Below are 15,217 nucleotides of genomic sequence, written 5' to 3'. Positions count from 1 at the left end.
AATGAAGAATATTGACATTTGGGTAAAAGGAAGTTATAGAAAGAACTAAAGGTAAAGGCTCATATCTGAGAGGAGTCCAACACGACATCTGGGCCTCTCGGGTGACAGCGGGCTCTACTGAGCATGCTCCAGAGAGGGCCAGGTAACTTAAGCTAGACACACACTGTATCTGCTCCAGCGCTGTAGCAACCAGTAAATGACGGGGCTCCCAGTTTAAGACTCCCTCCAGCTGACTGTCCCGGGGTTCTTCAGATCATTCTTATGGATTAATACGACAGTGGAGTGTACCATGTTGCGTGCACGGGTTGACCTTTCGGTTCTGTTCAACAGGTGAGCCCTTTGTAATGGGTTTGTAAATGACCCTGCACTCTGATTAGTATTTCTCTGGTTTACAGCGGATGTTCAGAAACTAAAGCCAGGCTGAAAAAAGGTCCTCATGTTCTTGTGCTCTCTTTGGTGTACTGTCTTGCTCACGTACCTGCTGGGGAGCAGTCAACTAGCATGAGTTATATTTTCTGATTGGGCAAAAGGTAAAAAATTAAAAAAAACTGTATATAAATAAAGTTTAAATCTAATGCCAATAGAGAAATGTCTGAAACAATGAGACACACCAATGGAATGGTTTTCGTGAGTCAGTTCGTTAACTGATACAACTGGAGGATTTCTGAAGTTGGACATCCATTGTACGCCAGGGCTGGATTACTCGCTGCCCTGCGCCCCCAGGAGGCCTGTAGGTTGTGGAAATGAAGTAGATGCATTGAAGATACAGTTTCGTTGGGTATTCTGGGACACGAAAGCGTCACGTAACATTGGTAATCACCATCAGGTGCGTAATGTCTCAATTCTTTTTTTCAATACTATGAATATTCAGTTGATACAAATGTGTTTAATTAAATTATGACCAGCAAATCTGAGGCGTTGACTCGGTCAGGCCGGCACACCACTCTCCTTGTTAGCTGGTTGAGGCAGAGACGATTGGGTAAGGTTAGTCATTGGCCTTGAGTAGTCAGGGGTCATGGCATAGGACTAGTACCTGGCATCAGGTCAGTACCTTGGTCAGTAGGGACCTGGCCAATGCTATCGCTTGAATGCTACATTAGACGGGCCTTGCCAAAAAGAAGAGCAGTGGGGTTCCTAAGAAAGCCCCAAAGACACACCATGATGAACCACGGTCCACACTACCTGATCTCTTGCTACAGATAGCCTGGTGGAGTGAATCACACGGTTACACATTTCCACATTTGATTCAATAACATTTTAAAGGTTATTACTTCAAATGCTTAATCACTTAGTACTGCAGGTTTGAGGGCTAGCTGTATGTGACTTCATGCGTAGTTTTCTGCAGCGACACTTAAAACGTAAAACACCATCAGTCTGCTCTCTGGTGGGTCATGTTCACATTTGGTTCATCCACTCTGCTTTGTGGGTTTAATGCAGTGGCGGGCTGTGGATATTTTCTACCTGCAGCTTCACTGCAGTCCGGGTCATAGTTTGATCAGCTGTTTAACATTAAAAAAATTGAATAATAAAATAGCTATAACTTTTAATTATTTAATTTCATCAGAGGACAGCTCAGTCCTCTGACAGCTAAGTCCATTAGAAAAAGAGCTTTAGCAGAAACATGAGAGGCCTCATTCTGCTACAAAGTCTGGCTGTCATCCATCAGTCAGCTTCCCCCCACTGCACACACGTCAGTTCATTACCCCTGTTGTTTGTTTAGCAACTCAGAGCAACCAGTGAACAAACGTGACAGCTGAGGTTTGCAGACTTTGGTTCTTTAGGTCTAAGGACTCTGATCGGGCTCAGAAGGCCCCCAGCAATTTGTTGAAGTCCATTTCTCTTTCATCTTTACAAACGAAATTCACATTTATAATACAGACATCACAATCTGTTCCTGCCAATCTTTAGCCAAAACCAGTTATTACAATGACCTATGACATTTACTTTTAGCAAAACATGGAACATTTAAATGTATATTTAGAGTAGAAACACTACTGCTGAGATCCAACAACAGTATGACACAAAATTAGAAGGCATTAAGGTTTGATGATGATGATGACGATGATGATGGTATTGTTTGTTGCTGTTGATCTATGAATATAGAACACAAACATACTGTAACGTGAACGGCGATCTTGCCAAAGGAAGTGGAGGGGAAAGGGGGAGAGTAAGAAAGGCAAAACCTTGCGGCTATTATTCTAGTGATCCCAAAGGAAATAATAATCCTCATCCGATATTGGTATAATGCCTTCGGTCTTTTATCTCGCCACATGCTAAATCGTTTTTGTTTTAATATCTTTTCAAAATAAGTTATAGGTTTTTTTCAAGGGTGTTTTACAGCTTGTGCTCTTGGTCCCCCACGGTGGGCCGTAACTCCTCTCAACCCTTATCAAGCGAGTATGTGTACCGTCCACACCTTCTCTCTACCTACTGACACCATCTCATCATTAATAACACTGCAAATGTCTTCACCCGAAGTTAATTACCTTGAGTTTCTTTGGTAGATTCAGTCGTCACTTCTGTATCTCACGATCGATGGAAAGGGAAAGAGAGTTAAATTTTTCTAAAAAACCAGAATACTTTGTTTGATGTTAGTCACTTACAAATGGTAAGGCCGAGTTTTATTAAAGTTCATATCACATACAACAATTTCAATTCAGTGGAACAATTTCAGTGGCACAAGTAACTAAGAAAGTGGATTGGAATTTGTTCAGAGCTGGTGAGAAACACCTCTTCTCTGATCCTGTACTGCCAGGCACTCTTCTCTGATGTTTCTTCCAGACTCTAACTGGGAGCCCTGCCCCAAACACTGAGCGGTGGGACAGGGTGAATATGATTTTTCTCCTTTTCTAGTTAAGATGATTATTAAGTCCAGTTTTCTCAGAATCTGGTGCAATCCCTATTCAGACCGAGATCTGGTGAAAGTCCTCTTGTACGGCACAGATACACTTAACCCCTCCCCCTTTTCTTCAAGGGTCAATCCTAGATGCTGTCTCAAAGGTCAACCACTGGGGGTTTGTTGCCTAATATGGTAACACTGGCTGCTGGACCCTATTACACAGGAGAGCTTTTTACAATACCCCAAATATAGAAAAGATTATAGAATATAGCAACTTATAGCATCCCATGCATTTAATATGGTCTAATCACAAATTATAATTGGTTATACTGAAAAAGACAATGGTCATACATTTATGATGGCTATACGTTTATAATGGTTACACTTTTTTACTTTCATATTTTCCTTAATCACTTAACAATACATTTTCCTGCATGGAGCTGAAGAGAGGTGATTATTGTGTGGTTTCAAAGATGTAATGACATGTTTTCATTGGCCAATCAGATCATGACAGGGCTGCAGCAGGTTAAAGCCCCATGCAAGGGATGCGACCTCATCACCATGTTACCTCTACTGTGACACAACATGACCAGTAAGTGCTGTACAGAGAGGATTTCCATTATCAGTTTCACCGCAAACAAATGAGACCATATTGTCAGCAATATGGGAAATAATATTGTGTAACAGTGACCTGTGTTGATTGCCGTGCCAGTTGAGAGTCACACTAAATAAAGTTAATTAGCGAAAAATGTGAAATTATCTTCAGGCATTTTCCTGATACTACTGTCAGTCATCAGAGCCCAGCGTGTGTCCCCTGTCCCATCATGCCCTGCTTCCTGTGTGGTTTGCTCTGAAGATGCCCTCATCTGTCACAGATTGGCTCACATTATTGGTAACACACACACACACACACGCGCGCACACACACACACACACACACAGGAGACTTCATGCTTACAGGACTGTACTGTGTTAACCGTGTGTGTGACCAGATGCTCCAGACACGACCCAGGCACTACTGCTGACAGAAGGCTCCATCTCCACAGTCCAGTCGGCCTCCCTGTCAGACCTCAGCAACGTCACAGTCATAGGTCAGTCAGTACAGTGTGTGTCCTCGCATGAGTGGGTAGCATTGTGCCGTTCTTCTCTTTCGTGCGAATAGCATGAATTATAGGTATGTCTGCCACTCTTCCAGGTCTCAGTCACAACCTTATCTCAGTGCTGGGGGAACAGTCCTTCAGAAACCTGCCGTTCCTCTACACCTTGCTGCTGGACCACAACCGCCTGACCAGCCAGGCCCTGCAGGGGGGAGCTCTGACCAATCTAACCCGGCTAGAGGTGCTCGCACTGGGCCACAACCTCATCAGCATGGTGGGCACTGCCTCAGAGGGCACATACTACAGTATGTGGGAATATCAGGGAAGATATTTGAAACAAGACTTGGTTATAGCTGGATGACGTATTTTTTATTTAAATAATTTGGGTGATCAAGTGGATGAGAGAAAGTTATATTGCTGTCACAATGATAACGTGTTACTTCTTGTACTGAAAGAGTACTACATGCATCTATACAATGACCGAATAAAGGCTGTACCGTTTCCTCTGATTCTCTGTGTTGATGTTCAGATCCAAGGTGGCTGGTTTAAAGGTAGCAAGGCCCTGCGGAGTCTCAAACTAGAAGGGAACTTGCTAACCAATCTGGAGTCTGATTCCTTTCCTCTGAAGGACCTCGAAGGTCTGGAGAGTCTGGATCTGTCAGAAAACCTGATAGATCATCTGCACAAAAATAGGTTGGTAGATTTTTTTAAATTGTGTTCAATACATTCTTCTCCCCCCGCGTCCGGGAGGCATCCTGATTAGATGCCTGAACCACCTCAGCTGACTCCTTTCAATACGAAGGAGCAGCGGCTCAACTCCAAGCTCTTTCCGGATGTCTGAGCTCCTGACCCTATCTCTAAGGTTGACCCTGGCTACCCTACAGAGGACACTCATTTCGGCCGCTTTAACGTACAACCTCATTCTTTTGGTCACGACCCAGAGTTCGTGACCAAAAGGGAGGGTCCAACTGGTAGGAGGCCCCAGAGAAGGCCCAGGACACGCTAGAGGGATTATATCTCCCGGCTGGCCTGGGAACGCCTCAGAACCCCCCAGAATGAGCTGGAAAAGTTGCAGGTGAGAGGAAAGCCTGGGTCAGCCTGCTGGGCCTGCTGCCACCGCGACCCGACCCGAGCCCGGATAAGCAGCTAACAATGGATAGATGGATGAACATTCTTCTTTCCTACACTCTTCTTTTTCATACTTTATTGCAAGTGCACACAGTTTCCAATAATTTACCGTATTTTCATATATATTTATGATACAGTAAATATCCGGTTTTGTGTTCCTAGCTTTGGTGGGTTGGTGAGACTGCAGACCCTGGATCTGTCCAGAAACCGTCTGAGTTCTGGTCCTGCAGAGGCTTTTTCCTACCTCAGCTGGCTGACAGACCTCAACCTGGACCTCAACTCATGGAACTGCTCTTGTCAGCTGCTGGAACTTGCTGCCTTTCTGTCCACCTTCATACAACAGCCGGACAAGGTGCAGGACTTCTTCCTCCATCTTGACACATTTATGTAGATACAACTTCACCTTGTTTCAGTAACTGTCACATGACAAATAAAACAGAGTGGAAACATGTTTTATTTACTGACTGACTTGAAAGAAACCATAGATAAAACTGGAGTAATTGCATTATGCAGTTATGATAAATAAGTAATTTGAAGAGATTGTACTTAATAGTGATACAGTTTATCGGTTTACGGTTTCAGCATATTCCAAGGTTCTGTCATTTAAATGCTAATCACAGGACGAATGGACTCAAAGCTGACATCTCCACTTCCCTGCTGCTCACAGACCCTCTATAATGGCCGTAGGATGGTGTGTGTGAGCGCTGACAACCCGGCAGTAACCACAGTGCTGGAGCTGACCGAGGCCAACTGTGTCCCGTCTAATCAGAACATCACAGTGCGGATCGAAGCAAGAGGCAGCGTGACCCCTCACCGGTACGCCCGAGATCTGGCGATCACGGCAGTAATCTGCTTCATCGGTGAGAATGATACGCAACTCATGAGGACAAATGGTTTTATTTGATGAGTTTAGTTGTTCCATGATGTCTCTAATTAGTTAATCGGAAAAATAATTAGATTCAAAACTCTGAAAAGCTCACAAATAACATCAGCAAAAAATGCATTTGACTATGTACCCAAACACGGTAAACTTCTCCAACTTCAACAGCAGAAAATTAGAAAACAATGCAAACTCAAATCTTCGAAAAATAGTTAATTCAATTACTTTTTCCAAAGCATAGTTTTTTGCTAACTGAACAGCTGCGCAGCTCCATTGAGTCTCTCTTACATACCATACAAAACAATAGTTTGTGGTCGCTAGCTGTTGTGTGCGACTGTAACAATGGCATCGTTATATAAGAAATAAACAAAGTGTTTTCCATGAACTGCATTTTATTCTGTTTAACTTGTCAGCAAGCTGGTTGGCGGGCTGGCAAGGATGCTAACTGGTAATATACAAGTTAGTTTATAAGAAAAGCAGCTTGTTCACATAGCTAACCTGCTAGCCACCAATTAGCAAGCTATCCAGCTCGGTGACTGACTCAACCTACGATTCAACCCACTACATCTCATTCCTGAGTGGAGCTACTTGTAGGTTATATGGCGTTAGATGCTGGGACACAAATACATATAAATATCTCGGTAGAATTACTTTCCTGTTATGAACAAACACTCTCATTGCTACAATTTCATTCATATGAAGTTGAAATACATTTGTAAAGATGACTGCAAAAAACCTACCCGTCCTCCTGTTCTTTAGGTGGAGTTTGCTTGACCTTGCTGGTAGTCCTGATTTACTATCAAGTGTCTCGGAGGAATAAACTGAAAGAAAGTGAAAGACAGAAAGAAGAAGTAGAAGAAGAGAAAAGCCGCACGCTGAATCACCCTGTCAATCACCTTGATGTTAATGACATGAGGAGGGACCTCCTCTGGCAAGCACATAGAAGCCAGCCTTTGGACAGGGAGGGCATGACCTTGGACACATGGACAGATGGCCATGTTGGCCAATTTGGGTCCAGAACTGATGAGCACAGGCAGTTTAGGTGTCTGGACTGTAGCACCAAAGGGCAGAGAGCGATGGGGCTGAACCTGATGAGATGGAACAACAGGATAAATGGAGGGATGGAGATGGAGGAGGAAAGAGAGAAGAGGATAATGAGGATGATGAGAGAGGAAGAAAGGAGGAGGCTTGAGCAGGGATTATTAAGCAGGGACATGCATAACAAGCTTCTTTCTCGTAGCAACACCAACTCTTCCTCACATCCACAGAAAGAAACCTTTGCTCAGGCAAACAGAGAAAATGGGATGAGCAACTGGACTGAAATGGAAGGTAAGAGCAGAGGACACTGTAAGAGCTGCCACAGGACAAACAGACCTACAGACCAGAATATGAGACAAGGGAGGATTCACTCCAACATAAAAGACTCTGATCTGTTTGAAGGTGTCCATCCTCAGCATCGACAGATAGACAAGGTTAGAAATGCTAACCACTCCCAGTTTGACACGACAAAGAACACAGAGATGAGAAGAGAACTAAGAAACGTAACGTTTGACCTGGAGAGTTCAAGAAGCAGAGAGCGAGGAAGCAGTCAAGGCAAGGACAAGACGGAGGAGGAAGCGAGGAGCTTCCGAGACAAGGAGAGAGGAAAGAGACATATAGCTAAAGTCCAGTCAAGCCGGTTACTGAAGGTTAAACTAAACTTAAACCCGCTTAAAAAAAGCAAAGTGCATCCCAAGAGGAAACTGGATCTGGTCCACTCAGAGAAAAGCAGCTCAAAGAAGAGTAAAGATAAAAGGCAAGATGACAGGGGAGAGAGGGAAGAGAAAGCAAAGTCTGGTAAGAAAACCAAGGGTAGTGGTGAGAAAACAAAGAGATCCACCAAGACCAAAGAATCGACTGAGGATGCTGAAGAGGAGGAAGAGGAAAACAGAGGAGAAAAAGGACACGAAAGCAAAACGTCCTCCAAGCAGGAAAAAGGTGAGCAGGGGACTACAGAGGGGGACCAGGGAGAGAGTACTCACCCAGAGAACTTCCAACTAAGCAACACCGCCAACCAATCAGCCTCTGCTCTTGACATCAGACAGGGACAAGACATGCAGAGCGTTAGTGTTCAGTATCAGGGAGCTGGATTGGTTCTTGGGAGTGCTAAGCTTTCCCCGCAGCATCCCGTATCCCTCTCTGGCATTGGTAGGAATCTCACTACCAACCTTTCTCTACTTGGATCGATGGGCTCACAACTGACTGGCAGCAACCTCTCTCCTCAAGGAGGGAACTTCTTGCTCAACACCATGGCCCCAGGATCACTGTTCCACAGTGGTCCAGCTTCCGTTGCTCCTGACATAGCAATCAGTGGGCCAAACATGGCTCCAAGTATCGCCCCAGGTGGCCTCAACAGGCAACCTGGGGAAGGTCTCATGTCTCCTCCTACCTCTCTTCTAGCTAACACTGTATGCACTAACCCTTTGCAAGCAGGTGCAATCCATACCTCTTCTCTTCATACCTCCCAGCCTGCAGGACTAGTCTCGGATTTAGCAGCAAACCCAACTTTTGATCCTGCACCAGTGCAGCCCCTCTCGCAGAGCCAGGCCCCTCCAGACAGCTCTCCCCTCATAGCAAGACTGAAAGCAGAAGTCCAGAGACCAGGCCTTCAGACTGGGGAAGGAGTGCATCCTGATCTCCGAACTCAAGCCCCTCCAAGTGTGAATAGTTTGTCCTGGATGACCCCTCCAGCTCATGGACCAGTGACCACAGTGGAGAATCTGTCAAACAACAACAGTCAGACAGAGATCGAGGGCATACAAGCTGGGTCCACAGTCCACATGTCAGCTGGGGGTGTAATCCTTCCTGAAGGACCTGCTGCAGGGTTGTCCAGAGGCAGCATGCAGGGAGTAGATGTGTCTGTACCAGGTGCCTCTGCAGCCAGTATGTCCACACAGAGTGTATCATCCACGGGGGATGTAGTGGCAGCTACTGCACTGCTGCAGCAGGAGTACGTGTCAGAAGAAGGGGGACCCTCCCCAAGGAGGAAGCTGAGACTGGTGCTTCCTGAGAAGACGTCCAGCCGACCACCCACCGCACTGGAGAGGAAGATACGCTAGCTGCTCATGTCATATTTTACGGATGGAATGTTATGGATTCGTAGTGTTTCACTAAAGGTCAGAAGAAGTCATTTAAAATAGTTCAAGATCAGATACAAAAAGTACTGAGACTGATGCTGTCATACGTTTTTAATGTGATGAACTGTTAAAAAATGTTTCACAGATGTTTGCTGGAGTTGTATTTTTCTAATTATAAACATAAAGTAAAAAGACCTTGGTGTTATTTTTGAGTTTCAAAGCTCATTGTTGACCTTTATTACAGTTAACAACAAACACAAATCTGCATTTAGTCGCCGTTTTGGAGCTTTCAACCACAGTAAAGTTGGCTCATTTATCATCAAATCGTAGACGAACAAATAGAAACAAATTCTGAGCATCTTGGTCATCTCGGCTTACAAGTTGAGTTTCAAAAAAGTTTAAAAATTAAGTCTTAAACTTAGAAACAGACTAAACAATCTTACCTCATGGGATGCTCTTTTTTTAATAGATTATTCATTTGTATGTATACATATTACATTATGATTGATCTTGGATGCAAATGGTCAACCTTAAAGGTGCTAAATTCGATATTCAGAGTATTAATATACAGTAGAATCAAACAACTATTACCCGTATTATGTATCCGTGTGTGTTGTAATCTGACCTTCTCTGTGCTTTGTTAACATGGCTGGGCTGGCTGCATTTTAGTGCATGTTAGTGCATGTGAGCGTGCCCCAATGGTTAGCTCGTGGCTACGTTCCGCACTGTGCTTACAGACGGTTATAGCTGATAACACCGACCTGACTGAGAACCCACCCTGAATTTAGAATGCAGCACCTTTAGGCACGATACAGTCCGATACAGTAACATGAGAACATAATGCTGACACACTGATGGGTACTGAACACCAAATACTGAGACAAAATGAAACAACAGCAGCGACATGCTTACAGTTCAGCGATCAAGGCGCCCCATGAACCTGAACACAAAACAAAATGAAGCAGCAGTAAATTTGACCTCCGTGCTGGTTGTAGCGGGTTGCCTGGGCTTCTATGTATCACTGCTGGATTGGGTTTCGTTTTTTGGCACCAGGGTAGCTGTTCGCAGAGCGTTAGGTTTCGCTGGTCACACTGCCGACCTCTAAATGCTGCCTACAGGTGGGTCGGTTTACACTCCTCAAACCTTTACCTTTACAAAACCTCCCGTTTCCTGTGCAGAACCCTGAGTCACTGCTATCTGTGACACTGACTCATACTTTTTTGCTGGACTGCAACATCACCAGTGCTGCTAACACGCAGAGTGGAGAGACCACGTTTCCCTGAAGCTCTGTTGCTTTTTGATGCAAGGTGCGTGAACAAAAGAAATTACAGCCTCCTTTTTCTGATCTTTGGCATGAGCTATCCCAAATCATAGGACAGAAAATAGTCTGTCAATTAATTCACCAATGATTTATTGATCGGAAAATGCTACAGGCAACAACTTAAACCTACATTTCGAGATTGTTTGTGGCCATTGCAGACATTATCTCCTCGAACATGTTAGCAAGTTTATTACACACCCAGCAGACACATTTTCATTAGTCCGGAGTCATGTTTCGGGTCAGTTTCTGGGGGAAATATCTGTCTCTATGTTCACCAGCTTACTGCTAACTGTGAGTCGGCTGTTTGATGCCGGGGCCGATAGTGTACAATGCTAGCTGTAAACGGTTGCCTGTTGCTGCTCCTGAAAATGAAGTTAACGTGAGCGTTAAAGCAGAATAAAAAAAGGCAGATTATTTGAAACAATTGGTATTTGTGTGGCTTTAAAAGCATTAACATGCGCTGTGATTGGTCAATGGGCCAGCGTGACTTTAGTCAACAGAAAGCAGAACTCAGTTGAAGTAAAAGTTCAGGCTGAAACATAAGAGAAGCGATGCCATTTTTAGTGTTATGCTTGGAGTGTTTTTTAAACACTGAATTTCTGAAGAAGGATGAGAAATGGACTTCTCTTCTCAAACGCCTTTCTCGCGAAATGTTATGGGCATGTGTGGTGGTGATGATCCTCACTGTTCCATGGCCAAGGAGAAGCTCCTGTTATGAGAGTGGAAGCGCACCGCTAAACTTCTCAACCACGTTTGTTAACAAAGGGAAGAGGATGGACTTTGTCTATAAGTGAACAACATCTGGTGAGTGAACTGCTTTGTGTTTTTACGTCTGCAGCAGTGTTGTGTTAATGTGTCGATGGTGTTGTTTTTATTATATACTTCATGTCGTTACTTCTGATCGTGGCTTGTGCTCTTGAGTCTGTGCAGCAGTATTGTTGGATTGTTTTGTCATGCTTTGTCATAACTAAATGATTCTTGTGAATTTGTGGACAACACGCATTGTCCGTTAATGACACAGCATTCCTTCATGCACGTATGTATGTAAACAATGTCAGACGGCACAGAAGGCCCAGGTAGAAAATGCACAGCCTGCCACTGGTATTGTGTGGAAGTCAAACTGTAAAAAAGGATTTGAGGATGGTGTAGGATGGTGTAGGATTTAGCTGCAGCCCTAACCTATTGCCTGTAGGGGGCAGTGTGTACCTTCTGACACACACACAAAGGAAGCCTGTTCTTCAGTGCTACTGAAAGCTTCTGTTCTTCACTGGGATAGAGTGAAATGGCACTTTCTGGACTCCAAATGCAATTAAAGCAGAACAGAGCAGAATCTGCTTAAACAAATTATTTGACAAAAAGTGTAATTTATTCAGGAAAGGCAGAGAGAGAACGAAATTGAACCAGTTTGTGGAGATTCGGTATCATGTTTTAAATATCACAATGTCGAAATTATACAACCTTCACTTAGGAAAAACAGAAAAATGTCCCGAAATGTGTAGAGCTTTAGGTTCCCCTCAACAGGTTTCAGCACAAAACAGTTTTGTTGGAACTGGATGAAATGATTGAACTCACCCCACACCAACATAAGAATACGATTGAAGATCCTAAATAGCAGCCTGAACTGACAACAGGACTCCAACACTTTGTATTGTTCACAGTAATGTAACTGTGTCCCCACGCATGTGTGTGTGAAATGCAAATGTTGGATGCAAGAAAAGAAAAGCTTGATCAGCTCCGACTCGCCCCCACACCCACTGCAGGCGTTTTTTTTTCTTCTGAAAAATGAAAATACTGGACTTGATATATACTCCAGTCAAATCTACAGCTGTACTTCCTCTTATTTAGCTTACTTGTATTGTTAACAAACAGTTACCGATATTCACTCTCCTTTTAGCTCTGTTTTGGTCTTCACCAACTTCTGAGGAAAATATCTGGCTTGTTAGCTGTTAGCCGGCAGTTGGCGATGACCTGTCCGTCTGCTTTTTGGTGATTTCAGAACAGGGTCTCGGTGTACACGACCAGCATGCACCCAGAACAAGACGGTGACTGCATCATTGTCCACAGTCAGATTAGCAACTTGAGACGCCGCCTCATCTCTCTTCACACATTGGCGTATGAATGCCCCGGTGGGTTCCAAAATTGCATTTCAGCCAAAGCTTTTCGCCCCTTTTGCTTTTACACAGGAAGTTACTCCTTATTTTTCAACGAAAGCCACTAAAATGTTCCATTTTCGTGAGTTTCATGCATTCGGTAAAAAATAAACTTCCGTTTATTACAGCGAACTCAGTTAGGTTTAGGCAACAAAACTACTTGTTAAGGTTTAGTCAAAGACAGTCGCTTGTGTAAAGCTAAGCATCGAAGTGCCGTTCCTGAAGTACGCAGGTTACGGGACAAAAACATCGACGTTGAAGTCTCGTCTCCCGGCTCAAAGCTTGACCTTTGATGGAAGCAATGCTTTTCAGTTTCGGGCCCCCAGTGTTTCAGTCTGGACCGACCAACTGACAGGTCCGTCTCCGGCACAGCTACACAGCTTACAAAGTGTTATTTGTGTTCCAACTATTTCAACAAGATCCGATCTGAGCCAACCGGAGGTTAAAAATACATATTTTCTGAAACTTCAAAGATGTTTGTTTTGCAATTACAGCTTAGGTACTTTGCATAAATGCAAAGGCCAGGACACAAAGTGTACTGTGTCGCAGGAGTAGTAAAGGTTTACATTACTGTGTGGCGTTAATTAGAGCTGCTGTCACAAACCACTCGGAAACAAACAAAGGAGGAAAAGAGGCAGGTTTTGGAGTAATGACTGCACATCAATGCAGCGCTGACTTTATTCTCAAACACATTATTAGAATCTAAAAATAAGAAAATCTTCATGGTTGTTGTTGCCCAGAGTCCTTTCATCTGCCAAAAAAAACACATTAATACAAAGAGATACAGAGCAGAGAGAGAGAGAGAGATGTGTCCCTCATCATCATCATCATTAACACTAAAACAAAACTTTATTTGATTAAAAAAACAACATTAAAACACAGCCAACCCAGCAACAGTTATAGTTTCTTAAATAGCCTCTGTGCACAGAGAAATAGAGATGACAAAAGAGACCATGCAACCCAATCAACCACCTCGCTTCTCGTTAACACTTCACACATACGCGCGCACACACACACACACACACACACACACACACACACACACACACACACACACACACACACACACACACACACACACACACACACACACACACACACACACGCACAGTTTAGATCCGAATCGATATCATTAACGAACATATGCCAGGAGGAGGAGCTGTCATCGTACAAAGGAGTATTTTTGTTTCTTTTCTTTTTTTTTCCTCTTTTTTTTCCCTCAACAAAGAATTGTTTGACATTGTATTACTTCAAGGACTAAAATACAATGAATTTCTACCCTGCAGATCTGAGCGTCGCCGCGAGAGAACAATGAAAGTTCTTTAATCGTACACAATTACTCACAGCCGGTGCCTGGTTAAAGAGGCGGCAGCGGCTTCAGGTGCCGGTCCACCTCCTTCTCTTATTTACCGCGAGCCAAGTTCAGTGTCATTATCACTCCTCAGCACTGGATGCGTGGCTCCGTGTAGGACTTCACAGGCCATATGCATTATATCAAAGGCTTGTATTCATATCATTAAAGAACAAGCGGGATGGGTGGGGACACAGTTTGTGTAGCATTTGGTTATTGACCCATTGTTTGTGTTCTCTTGACTTTGGTCGCAGAAGGAAACTATTCTGCAACTATGAGGTCAGAAAAAGAAAGAATTGGCTTTAAAGCGACAGCTCAAACTATTATGTTACAGCAATTTACACTTGGCTCTTTTTGGAACAGACGGTAAACACAGTCTTTACAAAATGAGGAACTAAATATGGGATTGTTTTTTTTTATTTCTTTTTTTTTAGGGGCAGACAGGAAATTAGACAGATTATCCCTTTCTGAGGGAGGAGTATATACACCTATCATCATGTTCACAGCACACCACCTCTCCTTGCTGGTATGCACAATTTAAATCCAAAGCATAACATGTCTTATGCTGTAAAACGCTCAGTAAAAAAGAAAAAACAACCAATAACCAGCCGTGGGACATGCTCTCTCCTTCCTGTTCTTAACAATGGCCCACCGTCCCTCGGTGGAGACATGCTGGTGACACAGAGGGATGTCCCATTATTCTGCTGCGCTGGCTTTCGTTTGAAGTAGTGGAGTCCTCGTGAGTTACGGCCGGACGAGGCTGGACGAGGCCGGCCTGGGTTTTTCGTGTGGAGGTGAGGCCGGAGGTCCCCGCGGCGTGGCAGTCGAAGGGCTTGGTTGGAGTTTTGGCGTTGCTGTATCCTGAGACTAGCTCAGATAGAGAGGCTTGTCCCTCTGCAGGCCGCTGCTGGAGGAGAGGAGACACGGAGTGAGGTTACAGGACAGCAAGCTTACAGCTGAGTGACTGCAGCGAGGTGGGGAGGAGGAGGTCAGCCAAGACATGGTTTCACTCCTCAGACACTCTAATGCCCTACCCGTTGCCATGGTAATCGGTACCCCAGTCCAGGGAGGGGTGGTGGTTGGGCGCGTGTCGACCCATTTGATGGAAGTCCACTGCTGATGACATCACCGATCCACCATTAAGCATACCTCCTCCTAATTGCTGGTAGTCAGACTGGAGGGAGGGGTGGTAGCCCTGGAAATAAAAAATAAAAATACTTTCTTAAATGACATCATACTTTCACATACAACATGCTTGTTTTGTTTGGGACCAACCGGGTCAGCAGGTGGAGCTCAATAAGATGCTGCTCAGCATTTATAGAAACATGTTTGACGC

General features: G+C 44.2%; 2 protein-coding genes across 4 annotated transcripts in view; one reads left to right on the top strand and one right to left on the bottom strand.

Annotated features, from left to right (window-relative positions):
- Window positions 1–239: 239 nt before the first annotated feature.
- On the top strand, window positions 240–9,208 carry lrrc53 (leucine rich repeat containing 53). Of its 2 annotated transcripts, none has more exons than XM_068571226.1 (9): window positions 240–330; window positions 3,344–3,431; window positions 3,630–3,731; window positions 3,831–3,929; window positions 4,034–4,209; window positions 4,465–4,628; window positions 5,226–5,415; window positions 5,731–5,923; window positions 6,703–9,208. In XM_068571226.1, exons 2-9 carry the CDS (start codon window positions 3,425–3,427, stop codon window positions 9,039–9,041), a joined length of 3,270 nt encoding a protein of 1,089 aa, XP_068427327.1. In that variant the 5' UTR covers window positions 240–330; window positions 3,344–3,424; the 3' UTR covers window positions 9,042–9,208. The 2 variants fall into 2 exon arrangements, with proteins under 2 accessions (XP_068427327.1, XP_068427326.1); XM_068571225.1 differs by having other exon boundaries at window positions 3,606–3,731.
- Window positions 9,209–13,206: 3,998 nt separating this feature from the next.
- Window positions 13,207–15,217, bottom strand: part of tox (thymocyte selection-associated high mobility group box) — a 51,781-nt gene continuing 49,770 nt past the window's right edge. The window contains exons 9-10 of one of the 2 annotated variants that reach the window (XM_068599453.1): window positions 14,916–15,076; window positions 13,207–14,788 (exon numbers count right to left, since the gene is read on the bottom strand). In XM_068599453.1, the coding sequence (XP_068455554.1) occupies window positions 14,749–14,788; window positions 14,916–15,076 (201 nt within the window). In that variant the 3' untranslated portion in view covers window positions 13,207–14,748. The remainder of the gene's footprint in view (window positions 14,789–14,915; window positions 15,077–15,217) is intronic. The other variant, XM_068599461.1, reaches the window with a different exon arrangement.

Source organism: Clinocottus analis, unplaced genomic scaffold (genome assembly GCF_023055335.1).
Source record: "Clinocottus analis isolate CAN_PGR_092001 unplaced genomic scaffold, fCliAna1.0.p SCAF_11, whole genome shotgun sequence".
NCBI classification, from domain to species: domain Eukaryota; kingdom Metazoa; phylum Chordata; class Actinopteri; order Perciformes; family Cottidae; genus Clinocottus; species Clinocottus analis.
This window is presented reverse-complemented; position numbering and strand designations above follow the sequence as displayed.

Bases quoted from the DNA above. Each gene is read 5' to 3' on its own strand.
- lrrc53 (XM_068571225.1), top strand. The intron at 3,732-3,830 runs GTAACACACACA...GTGTGTGACCAG, and splicing joins CAGATTGGCTCACATTATTG to ATGCTCCAGACACGACCCAG. The intron at 3,930-4,033 runs GTCAGTCAGTAC...CCACTCTTCCAG, and splicing joins CAGCAACGTCACAGTCATAG to GTCTCAGTCACAACCTTATC.